This window comes from Falco naumanni, chromosome 17, assembly GCF_017639655.2.
Source record: "Falco naumanni isolate bFalNau1 chromosome 17, bFalNau1.pat, whole genome shotgun sequence".
Classification (NCBI taxonomy): Eukaryota; Metazoa; Chordata; class Aves; order Falconiformes; family Falconidae; genus Falco; species Falco naumanni.
In genome coordinates this window covers 2,468,819-2,485,819 of record NC_054070.1, presented here as the reverse complement: position 1 = coordinate 2,485,819, position 17,001 = coordinate 2,468,819, and the positions used below count along the sequence as shown (strand labels likewise).

Below are 17,001 nucleotides of genomic sequence, written 5' to 3'. Positions count from 1 at the left end.
TGTCTGGGGACAGTAGCTAGTGCTGGGTCCCAGGTCTCCAGATGTTGGGTTGGCACAGGGTCAAAGAAACTGTCCTTTATCTCTGACCTTCCCCTCCCCAAGTGAAACCATCATGATTGCCTGCGTGAGCCCGTCTGACCGGGACTTCATGGAAACCCTGAACACACTCAAGTATGCCAACCGGGCTCGCAACATCAAGAACAAAGTGGTGGTGAACCAGGACAAGACAAGTCAGCAGATCAGTGCCTTGCGGGCCGAGATCGCCCGCCTGCAGATGGAACTGATGGAGTACAAGGCGGTGAGTGGTCAAGCAAACCTGCAGAGAGGTAGGATGGCGGCAGGAGCAGAAAGCCGTGTTTGAACTGAGGTGGTTTTAGCAGGAAAGACCCTCCTGCCTATCATGCTGTGCCCCTATTGATAGGAGTAATTGCTAGGAGAGGTCAGGAGGCTTAAGAGACGGGCTCAGCTCCTGCCCTGCCACAGGCAGGACCTCGGGTGAGTCTCTTGGGGATGCTAAGGCAGGGAGAAGCCTTGAAGCATCTCTCGCCATCTGCCTGTTTAGCTCAGGCCTTCCTGGTCCTTAGATTTGTCTCTGCCCCTGCTATAGTGGCTGGGGCTGCCCTCAGGAATGCAGTGGTGGACCCCCATGTCCCAGCTTGCCCAGGACTCCCCTCCTGTCCCCACAGGGCAAGCGGGTCATCCAGGAGGATGGCTCAGAGGGCTACAGTGACCTTTTCCGTGAGAATGCCATGCTGCAGAAGGAGAACAGCACCCTGCGCATGCGAGTGAAGGCCATGCAGGAGGCCATCGATGCTATCAATAGCAGGGTCACCCACCTTATGAGCCAGGAGGCCAATCTGATGCTGGCCAAGGCAGGTGAGGCTGGGATAGTGTGTGGCATGGTGGGTCAGCCCAGCCAGCTTAGCTGGGATGGGTGTTGAGGTACAGCCCATGTCTTGCCTTGATTCACCTGTGCCTGTGCTCCAGGTGACGGTAATGAAGCCATTGGTACCCTCATCCAGAACTACATCCGGGAGATTGAAGAGCTGAGGTGAGCTGGGCATGGGGTCTGGTGGGTCACCTGGGTTCCCAGGCCAGCAGGTGCTGTGGTGGGATCTGAGCCCAGGTGTGGCTCACAGCTGTGTGCCTCCAGCATCACTGGGGTGAGTGGCGAGCCCTGATGGAGTAGCCGTTGACTACACTGCTGCTACACTGGGGTAGTAGGAGTCTCAGCCTTGGTGCTGGGCAGTACTTGGACTATTGTCATCCTTCATGTGGCCACTGGTGGAGGGGAAGATCCTGGCAGGAGTGCCTGGTGTCTCCCAGGGACTGCTGGCCCCACAAAGTGTGGTCTGTCCCAGTCTGTTGTGCGATCCTGGGATCCTGTCTTGCAGAATCCTGGCTTTCTAACCCAACATGAATGGGAATGGCTTTGTGGTGACTGTCTCTGGCTCACACCAGACAATATCCCCTCCTTCGGGGACAGTGGGATGTCCCCTCTTTGACCGCATCCTCTCTCCACTCCCTAGGACAAAGCTCCTGGAGAGTGAGTCCATGAATGAGTCTCTGCGTCGCAGCCTCTCGCGTGTCTCTGCCCGGCCCCCATACTCCATGGGCTCATCCCCAGCATCTGGCTTGGCTGGCCTGTGCAGCCCCACTGCTCCGGTGGAGACAGAGGCCTCTGATGTCCTCCAGCGGGCCAAGCAGGACCTGGAGCGCCTGAAAAAGAAAGAGAGAAGGCAACAGAGGAAAAGGTGAAGGCAGCTGCTGTGCAATGTTGGGAAGGGGGAGGCTTGTGTGTCAGTCCCCGTCTGTCCTTGTGGGGTCAGCTATTCTGCTTCCCCCATCCGTGCCAAAACCGGAGCACCGAGAGAGAGCCCAGACACCTGGGTTCCTCTCCCAGCACTGCCTTGTCCTTGGTCTCCTTTTCACCCACCATACGAACCTGGAGGCTGTTTTCCTCAAAGGGTCCAAAAGTAGGAGGTGAGGGGGGCCCCAGCAGGACCTGTCCCCAGGCTCCCCCACACTGGGACTCACCAGCACCCCTCTGCTCTCCCCCAGCCCGGAGAAGGAAGCATTTAAGAAGCGTCAGAAACTGCAGCAGGACAACGGGGAGGAGACGGATGAGAATGAGGTGGAAGAGGTGAGCAGGCTTCATCCTCATACTGGGGAGGCGGGGGAGGGTTGGGTGTGGAGCACTGTCATCACCCCATGTGAGAAAGAGCCCAAGCCCAGCCTGGCCCTGCAAGCAGGCTGGAGGGGTCGTGGAGCCAAGAAGTCCAAGCTGGAGTAGGGAGAAGCTGGGTGCTCCCCAGTGTACGCTGGGAGTCCAGAAATGGTGCTGCAGCCACTGCGCATCTATTGTGGGGGCTGCAGCCCGTTGCTGTAGGGTGAGCTCAGGTTTGGAGGAGTGAAGAAGAGCTGCAGAAAGGCCATGCTGCAAGCTGAGGTTGGGCACTTATCTCTTAGGAGGAGGAGGAACAGGACGAGAGTGGCTGTGAGGAAGAAGATGGACATGAGGATGAAGATGAGGACTCGGGCAGTGAAGAGAGCCTGGTGGACTCAGATTCGGATGCAGAGGAGAAGGGTAAAGCGCAGAGCCACACGTGCAGCCCAGGGCATGGGGGTGCATTTGCTGGTGTCTCTGGGCACTGAGCTCTGGTTCTGGGAAGGGCGCGTCCGCTGGGACACCCTGGCCACATCTCCTCTGGGGAGGGCTTGGAAAAGCACCAGGGTTGCTGCGGGGAGTCTCCAATGCTCTTTGGGGTGCTGTTCCTCCCCGGCGATGTGGGTTCCCATTGGCTCCCTCTGCCCACGATTTGTGTTGTGGGGCTGTGGGAGCAATGCTCCTGCATCCCTCCCCAGCCTGACTGTCCCCTACTGGCCTCCAGCCGTGAATTTTCAGGCCGACCTGGCAGATCTGACTTGTGAGATAGAGATCAAGCAGAAGCTGATTGATGAGCTGGAGAACAGCCAGCGACGCCTGCAGACCCTCAAGCACCAGTATGAGGAGAAGCTGATCCTGCTGCAGAACAAGATTCGGGACACACAGCTGGAGCGGGACCGTGTGCTGCAGAACCTCAGTGAGAATCACCTTCCCTGTGGGATCTTACCCCTGCAGCATCAGGCCCCAGTCCCCAGACCTGCCCAGCTGACTCGGAGCCAAAGCATCTACCTTCTGCATGTAACGCTGGCTCTGGTTGAGTTTTGCCATCCCCCTGCCTCTGTGTGAGCTTCTGGGACCCCCGGGACCCTGCTTGTCTTGCCATAGAAGTGGGACTAGTCAGCTGAATTGCTCCCAGTCCTGCTGTGCTGGAGAGGTGGCTGGAAAGAATGACAAAAGAAGGCAAAGCTTTTTCCAGCCTTGAACGCAACTTCATGTGGTGTGGGAACACTTGGGGAAGCTGAGGTGCTGAGGGGCACATGAAGACCCCAAAGACCTAGCAGTGTAGCTGATCCCTGCACAGCAGGGCAGGATCACCCGTGCACATGGCTGTAGGTCTAGATCTGCAGCTTCTTAGCCCAGCGACTGCTGTAACCCACTGTCTCCACCCTGCACTGAGCCCTAACCCATCTCTTCAGTGGATGCCTCCAGACAGGGACCCAGGCTGTGATAGGGCCAGAGCAGAGGGCTGAGCGTGGGGCCTGGTGGGATGGGGAGGGAGCAATGCCCAGTGCCTCCAGGCAAGGTGTGTAGGTACCAGAGGAGCCCAGGGAAGGGGGGGTGGGCAGCGGGCATGACCATCACAAGGTGCCTCCTTGCTCTCCCAGGCACCATGGAGTGTTACACGGAGGAGAAAGCCAACAAGATCAAAGCAGACTATGAGAAGCGGCTGAAGGAGATGAACCGGGACCTGCAGAAGCTCCAAGCAGCCCAAAAGGAGCATGCTCGCCTGCTCAAGAACCAGTCCCGCTATGAGCGGGAGCTGAGGAAGCTGCAGGCAGAGGTGGCCGAGATGAAGAAGGCAAAGGTACCTGGACATGCCAAGGCAGGGAGGGCATCCCCTGGTCAAGTCTGGCTCCCTGCTCAAAGTGATGTTTTCCACTGCTGGTGGCAAGTGCAGGACATCTGTCTGGTGGGTGGTGCCCTGGGACAGTTGGGTGTCTGCATTGACACACGGTACCTTCCCTTTCCAGGTTGCACTGATGAAGCAGATGCGGGAGGAGCAGCAGCGGAGGCGGCTGGCAGAGACGAAGAGGAATCGGGAGATAGCGCAGCTCAAGAAGGAGCAGCGCCGGCAGGAGGTGGGAGGCCAGCGCACCCACGTGCTGCTGGGCATCCCTGTGGGGGGGGAACTGGGCTGGAAGTTTGTCCTGCTTTGGCACTCTGGGGTGCCCATAAATATCAGTTGGTGAAACTCAGAGCCCTGCTGCACCTGTGGCCTTGCCAGGGGCTGTGCAACCCCAGCAGACCACACCCGGCTGAATCGCTCCGAGAGGTTTCCCATAGCTCCCAGTGTGGTTGTGGGGGATGCTGTGAGCTCCCCACCATGCCTGGGGGGCAATGTGCCATCAGGGCCAGCCTCGAGGCTGGAAATCTGCTCGCTATTAAAATCAAGAGTGAGACTGTTCATGCCAAAGTTTGGCGGTGGGAGCCCTGGGACTGTGGCCATCAGCGGGCTGTCTGGGCAGGACCCCAGGGGTCTCTCTCTCTCGTGCAGTTTCAGATCCGGGCTCTGGAGTCTCAGAAGCGGCAGCAGGAAATAGTGCTGCGGAGGAAAACCCAGGAGGTGAGGTGTGGCGGGGGGGGGGGGCGCGTTGCCTCCACATAGCCCCCATGGGGGTCCTGGCCCCAGTGCTTTGCTCAGACCCTGTCCTCCAGACAGTACCAGCTCTGGGAGCAAGTTTTCCAAAACTGTGAGGATTTTTATGGCTCAGTAACCAAGTGGGCGACAGTTGCAGGCAGCAGAGGAATTACCCATCTCCTGGGGCAGCTGAGCCTGGCAGCAGGTGGTGGGCTATGAGGGAGAAGGGGGAAACCCATGAGGCACAAATGGACCTGGGGCTTGAGGTCTCCAGAGCTTGGTCCCATTCTGGACTTGGAGGTGACAGCAACAGGTTTGGGCCAGGGATGCCTGTCTGACACCTTCTTCTTCACCTCTCCTTTACCCCTCCTCTGGGCAGGTCTCAGCGCTTCGCCGTCTTGCCAAGCCCATGTCAGACCGGGTCGCAGGCAGGACAAGCCAGAAGCCAGCCATGCTGGACTCGGGTGCGGAGGTCTCGGCCAGCACCACCTCCTCTGAGCCAGAGTCTGGCGCTCGCTCAGTCTCCAGCATCGTGCGCCAGTGGAACAGGAAAATCAACAACTTCTTGGGAGACCCCTCGTCCTCCATGAATGGGGCTCGGCCTGCCAGGTCAGAGCGGGGGCTGTGTGGACGGGTGATGAGTCATCCCAGGACTTACATGTCTGCCTTCTGGCTGGTGGCGGAGGTGGAGGCCAGCTTCTTACTGTGCATTTGACCCACATTAAACCACCGACCCAGTGACGAGCTGATAGGCTGTGCTAGCAGCGTGTGACTGACTGTCACCTGGGCTTGAGCCCAGTGCTGGCCTTCCGCAGGTGTTAAAGGCTGCAGCACAAACACTGCTGGATGCATCTGTTGTCCCTCTCTTTGCTAAGGGGCGATGGAGAAGTTGGGCAATCAAGAAACAACGCAGATGCCTCCTCCACTCCTGGCCAGCCAGAGCCCAGGCATCCTTTTGGGACAAACACAGTCTGCCAGGCGTGGTCCAGCTAGTTGCCCATGTTCCTCTTTTCCCCTCTGGCTGTAGGAAGAAGTTCCCCAAGAAGGGGACAAGCCAGACCTTCAGCAAAGCTGCCCGCCTCAAGTGGCAATCACTGGAACGGCGCATCTTCGACATTGTCATGCAGAGGATGACCATCGTCAACCTGGAGGCTGACATGGAGCGTCTCATCAAGGTGACCACAGCACTGGGGACAGAGAGGGTTGGGTGATGTGTGTGGGGTGGAGGGATGGGGAGTGCCGATCCCCATACCTTCTCCCCCAGAAACGCGAAGAGCTGGCGCTGCTGCAGGAAGCATTGCTGGGCAAGAGGGCCAAACTGCAGGCAGAGAGCCCCAAGGAGCAGAAGGGGCTGCAGGAGCTGAACGAGGAGATCGAGGTGCTGGGGGCTAACATTGACTACATCAACGACAGCATTTCCGACTGCCAGGCCACCATCATGCAGATCGAGGAGACCAAGGTGGGCAGCTGGACTGGTCCCAGCTGGCAGGGAGAGAGAAGAAGAATCCCTGGGAGGTGAGGGTGTCGTTGGGCACAGCCAGGCTGGGCATCCCAGAGTCCTCCTCTGAGTCATGTCACATGCTTGGTGGGGCTGCACCCACACAATCACTTCTCATTAGGTGGTTAATTGTGGAGGAGAGTGCTGTCAGGTCCTTGCACGTCCATGGACAGGCTGCCAGTGTCCTATGCCTCACTGCCCTGGGGTTATAGGGAAGCTGCAGCCCCTGTCCTGCCCGTGGGGTTGGTTGTCACTTGTCCCCGTGGGAGCTTCATGTGCTGGAAGTGCCCTGGGGAGCACTGGCTTTTTTTACAGCAGAAACCCTGTAGGTTTTATGTCTGGTTTCGATACTGGGCATGCTGCAGAGGTGCTGTGCAGCTCCTGGCTCCCCTTTAGTGCCTGCAGCCCGGGCTGGAGGCTGTAAGCTGTCCCTGGCTTGTCCCCAGCTGTCACTTAGATTGGCAGGGAACGAAGGGCTGTTGTTAATTCACACTAGCCTTTGGGTTGGTGACCTGATCTGCTGTGGATTCGGGTGAGGCTGGTGTCTGCAGATTAGTGCCTAATTAAGTGCTAGCACCGGGATTTCTGTAACCATACAGAAGCCCTTCAGGCTGTGCTGGCCATCTCTGTGGCTGGACCTGCCCAGTAGCCGCTTGGGCAGACTGAAGAGAGCAAGCATTGGGTGCTAGTAGGGCAGTGGAGGTGCTGTGCTGACCACCAAGGCTGTGCTGCCCGTCCCATGCCCAGCGGCACGGCTCCCCCACTGTATCCAACCCCCATCCCTCCGTATTTCAGGAGGAGCTGGACTCCACGGACACCTCGGTAGTGATCAGCTCTTGCTCCCTGGCCGAAGCCCGGCTCCTGTTGGACAACTTCCTGAAGGCCTCCATCGACAAGGTGCGGGGCCAGGCTGGGACCTAGGCGCGTGACAGGATTTCTTGCAGCTGGGGAGGGGAGCAGCGTGCCAGGGCGGGGAGCTGGTGGTGGGGATCTGAGGCCCCCGCCTGAGGCCCGGCATGGCTGTCCTTCCCCAGGGGCTGCAGGTGGCACAGAAGGAGGCCCAGATCCGCCTGCTGGAGGGGCGCCTGCGGCAGACAGACATGACTGGCTCCTCGCAGAACCATGCCATCCTGGATGCCCTGCGCGAGAAGGCTGAGTCGCACCCTGAGCTGCAGGCCCTGATCCACAATGTCCAGCAAGGTGGGACCCGGGGCAGGCACGTCCTTGGGCCAGGCATGCTGCCTGTGGGGTGAGGTGTCCACCCCTGCCAGCCCCCCAAGAAGCACCTGGAGGTGCCATGTCTGGGACCAGCATGCCCAGGGCTGTGCCGGGGGTGATGCTGGGTGCTCCAGCAGGGATGAAGACCAGGTCCTCTGCCACAACTGCCTGGGCTGCCCCCTCCACTGCGCGGTTCTGATGGGCATGATGGGGTCCCCTCTGCACTGCTGATGGGATGTCTCCCTCCTTCACAGAGAACGGCTACACTAGCACAGACGAGGAGGTCTCAGAGTTTAGCATGGCTTCAGATGGGAGGTGAGCACCCAGCCCGACCCTGCCTGAGCTGGTGGTGGCTGGAGAGGCCAGGGGCGTGGGGCAGAATGTTTGGTGCCACCCATGGGACCTTGCAGGTGGACGTGGATGAACAAAGCCCCACCTCAGCCCTGTGGTGCCCAGTCGTTTGGGAGGGAAGCAAAGATGCTTAGACATCAGCAGGGAGTGAAGACTAGGTCATCCCTTGGGGAAAGGGTGCTGGGAAGCAAGGGGTGACCCAAGGAGTCTGGTGGGCCAGTGGCAACTGGCTCTCTGAAAGGAGTTTGGGACTGAAGATCCATCTTTGCTCTCTTCTTCTTGCAGCCTCTCCCAGTCTTTCACTATGAAGGGCTCAGCAAGCCAGGATGACTTCAAATTCAAGGTTAGTTGGCTTTTCTGTGTCGCCCTGTCACAGGGAATGGGAGGAGGGATGGGGGGGCGTGTTGTTCAGTGATGCTTCAAGCCTCTGCTTCTGTAGTCTTGACCCTTGGAGTGCCAGGCTTGGCGCAAGGCAGTGTGGCTGGTCTGTGGGTGGGGAGAACCAAGGCAGTGTGCCTTGCTCCAGGCAAGGGGGGACCAAGACCTCCTGGTGCTGTGATCCTCTGAAGCACCAAGAACTTGGGAAACACCCACCACATTAGACAATACCGTCCAGATGGTCCCTGTGCAGTGCTGCATCCACTGTGGGCAAAGGTGGAGGAAAGCATCTGTTGCTTGCACAGGCCGTCACATTTGCTTAGAGTGTGGAGAGCCAGCACTGTGGTGGGCATCGAGCACAATATGGGGAGATGTCAGCCTCCTGTGGCCAGAGAGCATGAGTTCTTCCACCCACCAGCTCTCTGCTCCCGCTGTCCCCCTGGTGCTGCCTGTGCCTAAGCCCTCTGCCTTGCTCTAGGGAGAGCCCAAGCTCTCAGGGCAAATGAAGGCAGTGTCAGCTGAGTGTCTAGGACCCACGCTGGATGTCTCCACCAAGAACATCACCAAGTCCTTGGCATCCCTCATGGAGATCAAAGAAGATGGGATCAGCTTCTCCACCCGAGACCCCTATTACAAGGAGAAAGTGTCACGTACGATCAGCCTGCCCACACGAGGAAGCACCTTGTGAGCACGGGGTGATGGGTCTCTGGGCATTGGGAGGCTCATGGAAGCATGGGCCAGCAGGTGGGAAGCTGTGCCCTGGCTGTGGAGTTGCAGAGTGGTGAGGGTGACCCCAGTCCTGCCAGGCGTGTCTGCAGCAAGCAGTGGTGGATTTCTCCAGTGGGACTTGGAGACATGTCTAGGAATGTCGGTATTCTCTACAGACAGAGAAAAGGGTATTCCAGGAGGAGGGAAAGAAGGGGGTGTGTGCAAGGGTCCCTGACTCACTGCTCTTGGGTTATCAGCCTTCTTGAAGGCTTCTTGGGTTGCCAAAAGCTTCCACACTCATGGGATGACTTGAGGCATTCTCTGATCTTGTGATTATGACTCCAGGGCAGCCCAACTTCTCTGCTTGCTCAGCTGGGGAAGGGCATGGGTGTCCAGCATGGAGGGATCCCAGCAGAGGGAGTAGACACCCACTGTGCCCTGTTTCACTTGCTTTAGTCCCAGGCAATCCCGTGGCTCAGACACTTCTCCTCTGACAAGGAGGAAATCCTATGACCGTGGGCAACCTGCCAGGTAAGCGTGGGAGCTGGAGAAGTGGTGACATGGGCAGGGAGAGGCTGGGTGGCCCAGACGGGTGGGGAGAGATGCTGGCTGGACCAGCTCTTGCTGGGCCCTGATGTGCCAGACAGCTGCCAAGGTGAGCAGTTCCCAAGTCACGTGTCCCTCTAATCCTTCCTGGCTCAGGCCTCCAGATGTTGGCTTCACCCCTCCCTCATCCCCACCCACCCGTCCGCGCAACGATCGCAATGTCTTCTCTCGTCTCACCAGCAACCAGAGCCAGGGGTCTGCCTTGGATAAGTAAGTCCTGGTGGGTCGGGAGTGTCTGAGTGAGGGGGACCCACACCCATAACAGCAAATGGCACGTACCAGGTCCCGTGGTGGGGTGTAGGAACCTGGGTTGGCTCCCGCCAGCATGCTGCTACCATTTTGACTCCCTGCTCCTCTCCGTGAGGGAGCAGATGCTGTGCAGGGGCCATGCTGGACCCTTGCCCTGTTGTGCCTGTTGTGTGTGTGCCCTCTGAGCTGGCCACTCACAGGAGCTCGCAGTCCTGGCCTCTGGCTAAGCCCTGCTGGGAGACAGGGCAGTGCCAGACTTGGACCACTGGAAAAGGCTATGGAGCAGGATGGGGTGAGGTGGGCTGGGGGCTCACAGGAAGGTGACAGACAAACGCTGCTCCAGCCTCCCCCTGCAGCAGGATGGGTAGCTGTCCTCAACTCAGAGCATTGCTTAGCAGCGCTGATATTCCCTGATGGAGACCTGCTGTCTGATCCTTACATACCCTCCCGCTTCCTTGCTCTCTCCCCTGGTTTTCCACATGTTTCTCTTTCTCCCTCTCTCCCATCCTCCTTCTCTCTGTCCTACACTGGCTTGGATGCAATAACAGTCCTCCATCTCTGACGCCTTTGCTGCCTCTTCTAGTCTGAGTTTTCTCTCCCATAATCCTGCTAATTTTCTGCCCCTAGGTCTGATGACAGCGATTCCTCTGTCTCGGAGGTGCTGAGGTATAGACAACTTTCTATTTATTATCCCTTCCTTTTCTGCTCTTCTGTCTGTCTCACAAGTCTGCTCTCCCTTGTCCCTGCATGCTCCACCTGCACCTTGCTGCTCTTCCCCACCTCCCAGCTTGTGTGTGCTGTCCCCTCTTGGCATGCCACCTCCAGTGTCTGATGCTGTCTCTCTGATTGTGAATTTGAGCTGTTCCTGCTCTGATTAGCCCTTGGAAATGTGGTTCTGGGCTCACCTATGGACACTGGCTTGTTTGGGGTGACAGCATGTTCTCCTCCATCTCTGATGGGTTCTTGTCAGCATGATACCACTGTGTCCTATCCTGTCCCAGCTCTCCAGCAGGACAGTGTGATGCTGGGGAAGGGGGCAGGCAACCTGGGCACTCCCAGTGTGTCCTTCTTGCAAGCATCTTCCAGGAAAATATCTCCAGGTGCTCCCTACACCTGGTTGTGCTTCCCCAGTGCTGGGTTGTGGGTAGGTAGATCTCTTTGCCAAAGAAACCAAGTCAGGTTGTGGTGCAGAGCTCAGCCTTGGGGTTAAGGTCCTCCTGGGCTTGTCCCGCTGCATCCTCCTGCCTACAGAGGTTTCCCAGCAGGAGGGCCACCTTTTCCCCATTCTTTAGGAACATCAGCCCTCCAGCACCCTCACATTGCCCATGCCCTGAGTTCCCACAGGCACCCAGTCACTGGGGAAGTGGCACCAGATGAGTATGTGCTGTGCAGTCAGGCAGCAATGCAAGGTCCATCAATAACTTCTCACCCTGGGGAGCCAGGATTTCCATTCGGATTCAGTATCAGCTGGAGGCTGGTAGAAACACTAGGGGTCAGGGGAGGGCTGTTCCTTTTGAGTTTGTACATGCAGCTGCTAACTGAGAAAGCCAGATCACGTGCATGTGATTTCCAAACCCAAATTAATGAGCCTCATGACTAATGTAAACCTTATGTGGCCTCGGGGCTGCCCTTCTGCAGCCCTGTGCCTCGGTTTCTCTGCCTGTAAGAGGGGACTAGAGCAACGCAGGGCCCCACAGCCGCAGGGAGGCTGTGCTTTGGGATGCCAGCTGGGAAGGGCTGTTGGTGGCCATGCACACTAGGGTCCAGCAGCAGGTGCCCCTTGGAAGAGGGTTTGGCAGGGACAGGTCCTCCTGCCCAGAGCCAGCAGTGGGTGCAGGGCTTCCACAGCCACTGCAACAGGAATGCTGGGTGCAAATGCCAGTGCTGTCCTTTGTTGCTCTTGTGGTCTTGGGTAAAAGAGCAAGGCCCTGTCTCCAAATGTCACCAGCCACAGGCTGACAGCCTCCAGGGAACTGGGGTGCTGGATATTGGTACCTGAAATATTTATCTCAGCAGAGCTTCAGGCTGGAGAAGGTGCAGTTTGTCCCAGACTGACCTGAGGAACCGATGAGCTGGGTACCCTGGCTCCATGGGTCTCTGCTGGCCAGGCATGAGAGGTTCAGCAGGAGACCAGCAGTCACTGGCCAGCCCACCTTTCCCCATCTCTAGGTTTGCTGGGACAGAGCTAGTAGGCAGGGGCTGCTCCTGGGGAGATTCCCGGGGTTTTCATTAAGACCTTGGCTCAGACATGCCAGGTTCAGATGGAGGGGCTCATTGCGCTGCCAGACTTGGGGTGAGACAGCTCTTGCTCTCCTGTGCTCCTGGGACTGTGTAGCGCGGTGCCTTTCCACACACACCCCACCATGCTTGTTCTTTCTTTCCCACCCAAGGGGCATCATTAACCCAGTGGGTGGCACCAAGAATGCCCGGACAGCCCCGCTACAGTGTGTCTCTGTGGCAGAAGGACACACCAAGCCTGTGCTCTGCCTGGATGCCACCGATGAGCTGCTTTTCACTGGGTCCAAAGGTGTGTAATGGACAGAGGATGGGGCAGTTGCTGGCCTGCAGATGCTATGGGAGCAGGTCAGCACAAGGGAGTGCATGAAGTGCCAGACACCATGGGGATGGTTCCTTCTGGGCCTCTTCCCTGTCCTTGGTGTTGAGCCTTGCCCTGCACTGCCCTGGTGCTGGGGCTGGCTGGCTCCTTTCCTCTGGTCCTGTGGGTAGGGGGAGGCAATGATCTGAAGGGATACTGCCCCCAAGCCCTTGCGGGGAGACACCCATCCCCCACGAAGTCTGACACTCCTGGGCATGTTCTTCCTCCCACAGACAGGAGCTGCAAAATGTGGAACCTGGTGACAGGCCAAGAAATTGCTTCCCTCAAGGGTCACCCAAACAACGTAGTTTCCATCAAGTACTGCAGCCACACAGGGCTGGTGTTCACTGTATCCACGTCGTACATCAAAGTGTGGGACATCCGGGACTCAGCCCGGTGCATCCGCACCCTCACGTACGTGACAGGCAGGAGCAGCTGTGGGGGACCCTGGGCATTCTGGGCACCTCTGGCTCTGCAGAAGCCAGTCCCAGGACCTCCTGGGGTTGAGGACAGGGCCAAATGCCAGCTGCTTTAGTGCCAGTTTGCAGTGCTGCATCCTTCGGGAACAGGGAGGCTGGGAGAGAGCTTGGGTTGAGGGGGCCCGTGGGAACCTCCTGCAGCAAAGACTCGGGGTAAAGAGCTTTGAAGAAATTTGTGGCCACTTCTGGGGGTGGACAAGAGAGCCAGCAGCTCTGTAGAGGAGGCACAGGCCCTAACAGCATCATGGCAGAGTAAATCGCAGGCTCTCCAGTGGGAAACTCAGGTCTTTATGAGGAGTTTGAGGACCAGAAAGGAGCATGGGACAGGCTGTAGCTGGGGTCTGCTGGTCTGGAGCAGGACTCGAATGTTAGGAGAGTATGGCAGGCCAGGGTTACCGGCTCGCTCCAGCATAGAGTTCCTTTCTCTATCCAGCCTCAGCTCATATATCTTGGCCTGAAGGTGCTTCTCCCTTGATGCAGAGGCCAAATACCTCTGCTTCCCTGTGCTGACTGCCAGCACTAGCCAGTTCTTCCTGCAGGAAGCAAAGAGGAATGGGAGGAGAGAAGAGCAGCTCTCAAATGAAAAGCAGGGCAGGATGCTCCATGTCTCACACCTGGCATCTGTGGCTCCCTCTGCAAGCAGGGCACTGGCCTCAGGGTCAGAGGTGTTTTTGATCCCATTGTGGCCAGAGAGATGGTGATAACTTCAGGGCTTTTCTGGGACCCACCTGGAGCCAACAGCCCCATGCAGTTCCTCGGTGGGGGCTTGGTGGCTCTGATCTCTGCTCATCTTCCACCCCGACCTCTCCCTCCCTTAGATCTTCTGGACAGGTGATCTCTGGGGATGCATGTGCTGGGACCACCACCCGCACTGTCACCAGTGTGCAGGGGGAGCACCAGATCAACCAGATTGCTCTCAACCCCACTGGCACCATGCTCTACGCTGCTACTGGTAACTCCGTCCGCATCTGGGAGCTAAGCAGGTGAGGGGGTAGCACGAGGGTGAGCAGGACAGCTGACAGATGCCAAGTGGACACTGGCTGCTCAGAGGGGCCTGAAATTACTTCCTCCCCCTACCCCTGGGAAAGTGAAAGCCTTTTTAGCAGTGGAAGTTGCCTGGAATAAGGACTTTCAGGACCCGTTCCTAAAGGACCCAAGGGGGTGATGAGCAGCGATGGAGCTACTTGGGGTGGGAGATTTGTCTGTGAGCTGGGCAGAGCTTAGGAGAAGGAGAAAGACTGTGGGATGAGGAGCAGTACCCCCCTGGTTTTGCCCTTGCCCCCCTCCCTGCCGGATGGGCACTGGGCTTCTGACCTGTTGCTGCAGCCTGAGCTCAGTAGGCAGAGGCTTCGAGACTGCCTTCCTCCCCGGCATCACTAGGAGGAGGGCCGTTCCCAAAAGGGAACAACCCCTAATGTAGGGCTCCAGGGCTGTGGGTGTGCCTGCCTGGGAGAGCCCCTTGGAGGAACTTCAGCACCCAGGAAGGGGCTGGCTGATCCATGTTGTTGAACTCAGGTTGCAGCCCATCGGGAAGCTGAGTGGCCACATCGGGCCTGTGATGTGTCTCACGGTAAACCAGACGGCAAGCAACCATGACCTGGTGGTGACAGGCTCCAAAGATCACTATGTCAAGGTATTCTCCTTGGAGAGCAGAGCTCTGTGTCCCATAGGGAAGCCCAGATGTTGGCAGCCCCCAAGGTCTCTCCTCTGCTCCTGAGACCTGAGCCCAGATTCTGTTTTCACCTCTGCATTAGAGGTTTTTGCATTATATCCTCACCCCAAATCTTGCCTTTTGCTTGGCCCACAGTACAAATGCACCTTTGGAGTAGATTTGCATTTCTGTCATCCCCTGGGCTCTGTTGCTGGTACTCGCATGTGACTGACCCAGATCAGCAGCTTGCACTGTTCTGCTCAGTTGTCCTCCCCAGTACAGATGCTTGTTCACAGCTTCAGCAGAGCAGGAGCTTGCCTCTTCCTTTTAGGTTTTTGCTGGGTTTCAGCAGGTTGAATTGGAACGGGCACCAGGGGAGCTGAAGAGGGATGGTGAGATGATGCAGGAGGTGGGATCCCACTCTTCTGACAGGTGCAAGCTGTTAGCTTGGCTCATGGAGGTGTGTGAAGGCTCACCATGAGTAAAATACAGCAGAATGGGGTCTTTCTCTGGTGGCAGACCCCCCCTGATGGTGGCAGGATGCCTGGAGAGACCTCGGCCCCAAAAAAGCCTCCACTGGCCAATGCCCACTCCCCTTTCTGGCATCACTCCGGGTGTGCTGAGCCTAGAGGGTGATGGCCAAGTTTCCAAATGAGGATCAGCGCTGTTTCCAGTGCCATCTGGGGTCTTTCACCACTGTTTTTCTCTCAGGTGTTTGAGATTACTGAGGGCATGGTGGGCAATATTGGCCCCACTCACAACTTTGAGCCCCCTCACTACGATGGCATCGAGTGCCTGGCCATCCAGGGAGACATCCTCTTCAGCGGCTCCAGGGACAACGGCATAAAGAAGTGGGATCTGGAGCAGCAGGAGCTTACCCAGGTCTGGAGGAGAGCATAAAGCACAGGTCCTCGGGGTGACATGGGGCACAGGAGTACTGCTGCTGGAGAACTGGGGGGAACCTTTGTTTAGGGAACTGGTGCCAATGTCCAGCACTGAGCTAACCAGGGAGGGCACTCCCATTCCTGGGAATGTGGCAGTGCACGTGTGAGGTGGCTTTGTGCCCCCATAAGTCTGTGCTGTAGGGCCCAGCTCCCCCTGACCACACACAGCAGTTGCAGGGCTGTGTGTTTTGTTCACCTCTCAAGACAGGATTGTTGTCTCCTGCCTGGGGGAGAAATCAAGCCACGACTTTTTGGATCCATCCCCTTGACCTCCTAACTTTGAACCACTAGCCCCACAGTCCAGATGAGCCCTGGGGTGGGAGTAAGGATCTGAGCCTGCCAGGGTGGGTGCATAAGGCTGCTGATGGTGCTGCAGATGACGAGGTTGGTCACGATCTCTGCTCTGTGCCTGAACCTACAGCAAATCCCCAATGCCCACAAAGACTGGGTCTGTGCCCTGGCCTTCATCCCCGGCCGTCCCATGGTGCTGAGTGCTTGCCGAGGAGGCATGATCAAAGTTTGGAACGTGGACACCTTCACCCCAGTGGGGGAGATCAAAGGGCACGACAGCCCCATCAATGCTATCTGCACCAACTCAAAGCACATCTTCACCGCCTCCAGGTGAGCCCCAGGCTTTCTGCTCCCCAGAGCCCCTGGGAGGTGGGAGACCCCTGGGTTGAACTGTCACCCCAGGCCTGGGTGGGTTTGTGCTGAGTGGACAGGGAGCAGGGAGGGAGGGAAGGGGGGAGTCTCACAGCTTTCTAGTCCCTCCACTCCTTCATCTCATCTTGCCCACCTCAGCCTGCCCCATGACACGGCCTGCCCACTGCAGTGCCAAGAGCCATCCCCTGCCCGTGCTCCAGTGACACCCTGGGTTATCGCCCATGCAGAGACCCCTCTCCCCCGGGGCTGGGCACCCTCTGCTGCTCTTGGGGAGCGCTTTGGCAGCAAGACTCTGATATCCTCTTTTCGACCATGTCCCTTTTCTCCCTTCCTTTTTCTCTGTCTCTCTCTGTCTCTCCACCTCCCCACCTCGCATCTGTGCCACAGTGACTGCCGGGTAAAGTTATGGAATTACGTGCCTGGGCTCACCCCTTGCCTTCCACGACGCGTCCTTGCCATAAAGGGCCGTGCTACTAGTCTGCCTTGACCCTCCTGCTCTTTCTGACTCTTGCTCATGCACTCTTCTTCCGTCTTTTCTTTCCTCTTCTTTTTCTCTTCTTCCATCTTTTCTTTCCTCTTCTCTTTTTCTCCATCTCTTTCTCCCTCTGTCTTTCTCTCTGTTGCTTGCTTCTGCTCCTCTTTCTTTCTCTCTGGTCTGAGCTGCTTCTTCACGGTATGAAACTATTTTGCGTTTTTTCCCCACTTGATAAATCTTTGCTAGAAGTGACTTTCCCCTTTGTCTCAGCCATGTGCTCCTGCGTTGATTTGGTTTGCCCTTTTTTTTTTTCCCCATCCCCCTCACCCCTTGCCAAGCATCCACATCTACTGTGGCAACTCCGTGGAAGCCACAGCCTGCCTGCACCCTTGCATGGATGGTGGGGCGGGAGTCAGCAGCCATCCCCGAAGCAGCCTGTG

The 17,001-nt window shown here is 57.7% G+C and overlaps 1 protein-coding gene across 5 annotated transcripts in view; it reads left to right on the top strand.

The window, feature by feature from the left end:
* The window catches only part of KIF21B (kinesin family member 21B), a 46,313-nt gene that overhangs the window by 23,820 nt on the left and 5,492 nt on the right, over positions 1-17,001 (top strand). Inside the window, exons 8-35 of one of the 5 annotated variants that reach the window (XM_040616668.1) lie at positions 103-298; positions 687-876; positions 988-1,051; positions 1,530-1,754; positions 2,062-2,143; positions 2,470-2,587; positions 2,892-3,083; positions 3,772-3,971; positions 4,138-4,245; positions 4,662-4,730; positions 5,125-5,354; positions 5,773-5,920; positions 6,010-6,204; positions 7,039-7,140; positions 7,278-7,443; positions 7,716-7,776; positions 8,098-8,155; positions 8,669-8,874; positions 9,355-9,429; positions 9,601-9,714; positions 10,381-10,419; positions 12,144-12,280; positions 12,583-12,763; positions 13,647-13,811; positions 14,344-14,461; positions 15,191-15,361; positions 15,845-16,044; positions 16,474-16,655. In XM_040616668.1, coding sequence (XP_040472602.1) covers positions 103-298; positions 687-876; positions 988-1,051; positions 1,530-1,754; positions 2,062-2,143; positions 2,470-2,587; positions 2,892-3,083; positions 3,772-3,971; positions 4,138-4,245; positions 4,662-4,730; positions 5,125-5,354; positions 5,773-5,920; positions 6,010-6,204; positions 7,039-7,140; positions 7,278-7,443; positions 7,716-7,776; positions 8,098-8,155; positions 8,669-8,874; positions 9,355-9,429; positions 9,601-9,714; positions 10,381-10,419; positions 12,144-12,280; positions 12,583-12,763; positions 13,647-13,811; positions 14,344-14,461; positions 15,191-15,361; positions 15,845-16,044; positions 16,474-16,573 — 3,910 coding nt within the window. In that variant the 3' untranslated portion in view covers positions 16,574-16,655. Of the gene's footprint in view, positions 1-102; positions 299-686; positions 877-987; positions 1,052-1,529; positions 1,755-2,061; positions 2,144-2,469; positions 2,588-2,891; positions 3,084-3,771; positions 3,972-4,137; positions 4,246-4,661; positions 4,731-5,124; positions 5,355-5,772; positions 5,921-6,009; positions 6,205-7,038; positions 7,141-7,277; positions 7,444-7,715; positions 7,777-8,097; positions 8,156-8,668; positions 8,875-9,354; positions 9,430-9,600; positions 9,715-10,380; positions 10,420-12,143; positions 12,281-12,582; positions 12,764-13,646; positions 13,812-14,343; positions 14,462-15,190; positions 15,362-15,844; positions 16,045-16,473; positions 16,656-17,001 lie in introns of those variants that run through there. The other 4 variants (XM_040616670.1, XM_040616673.1, XM_040616669.1 and 1 more) reach the window with 4 other exon arrangements.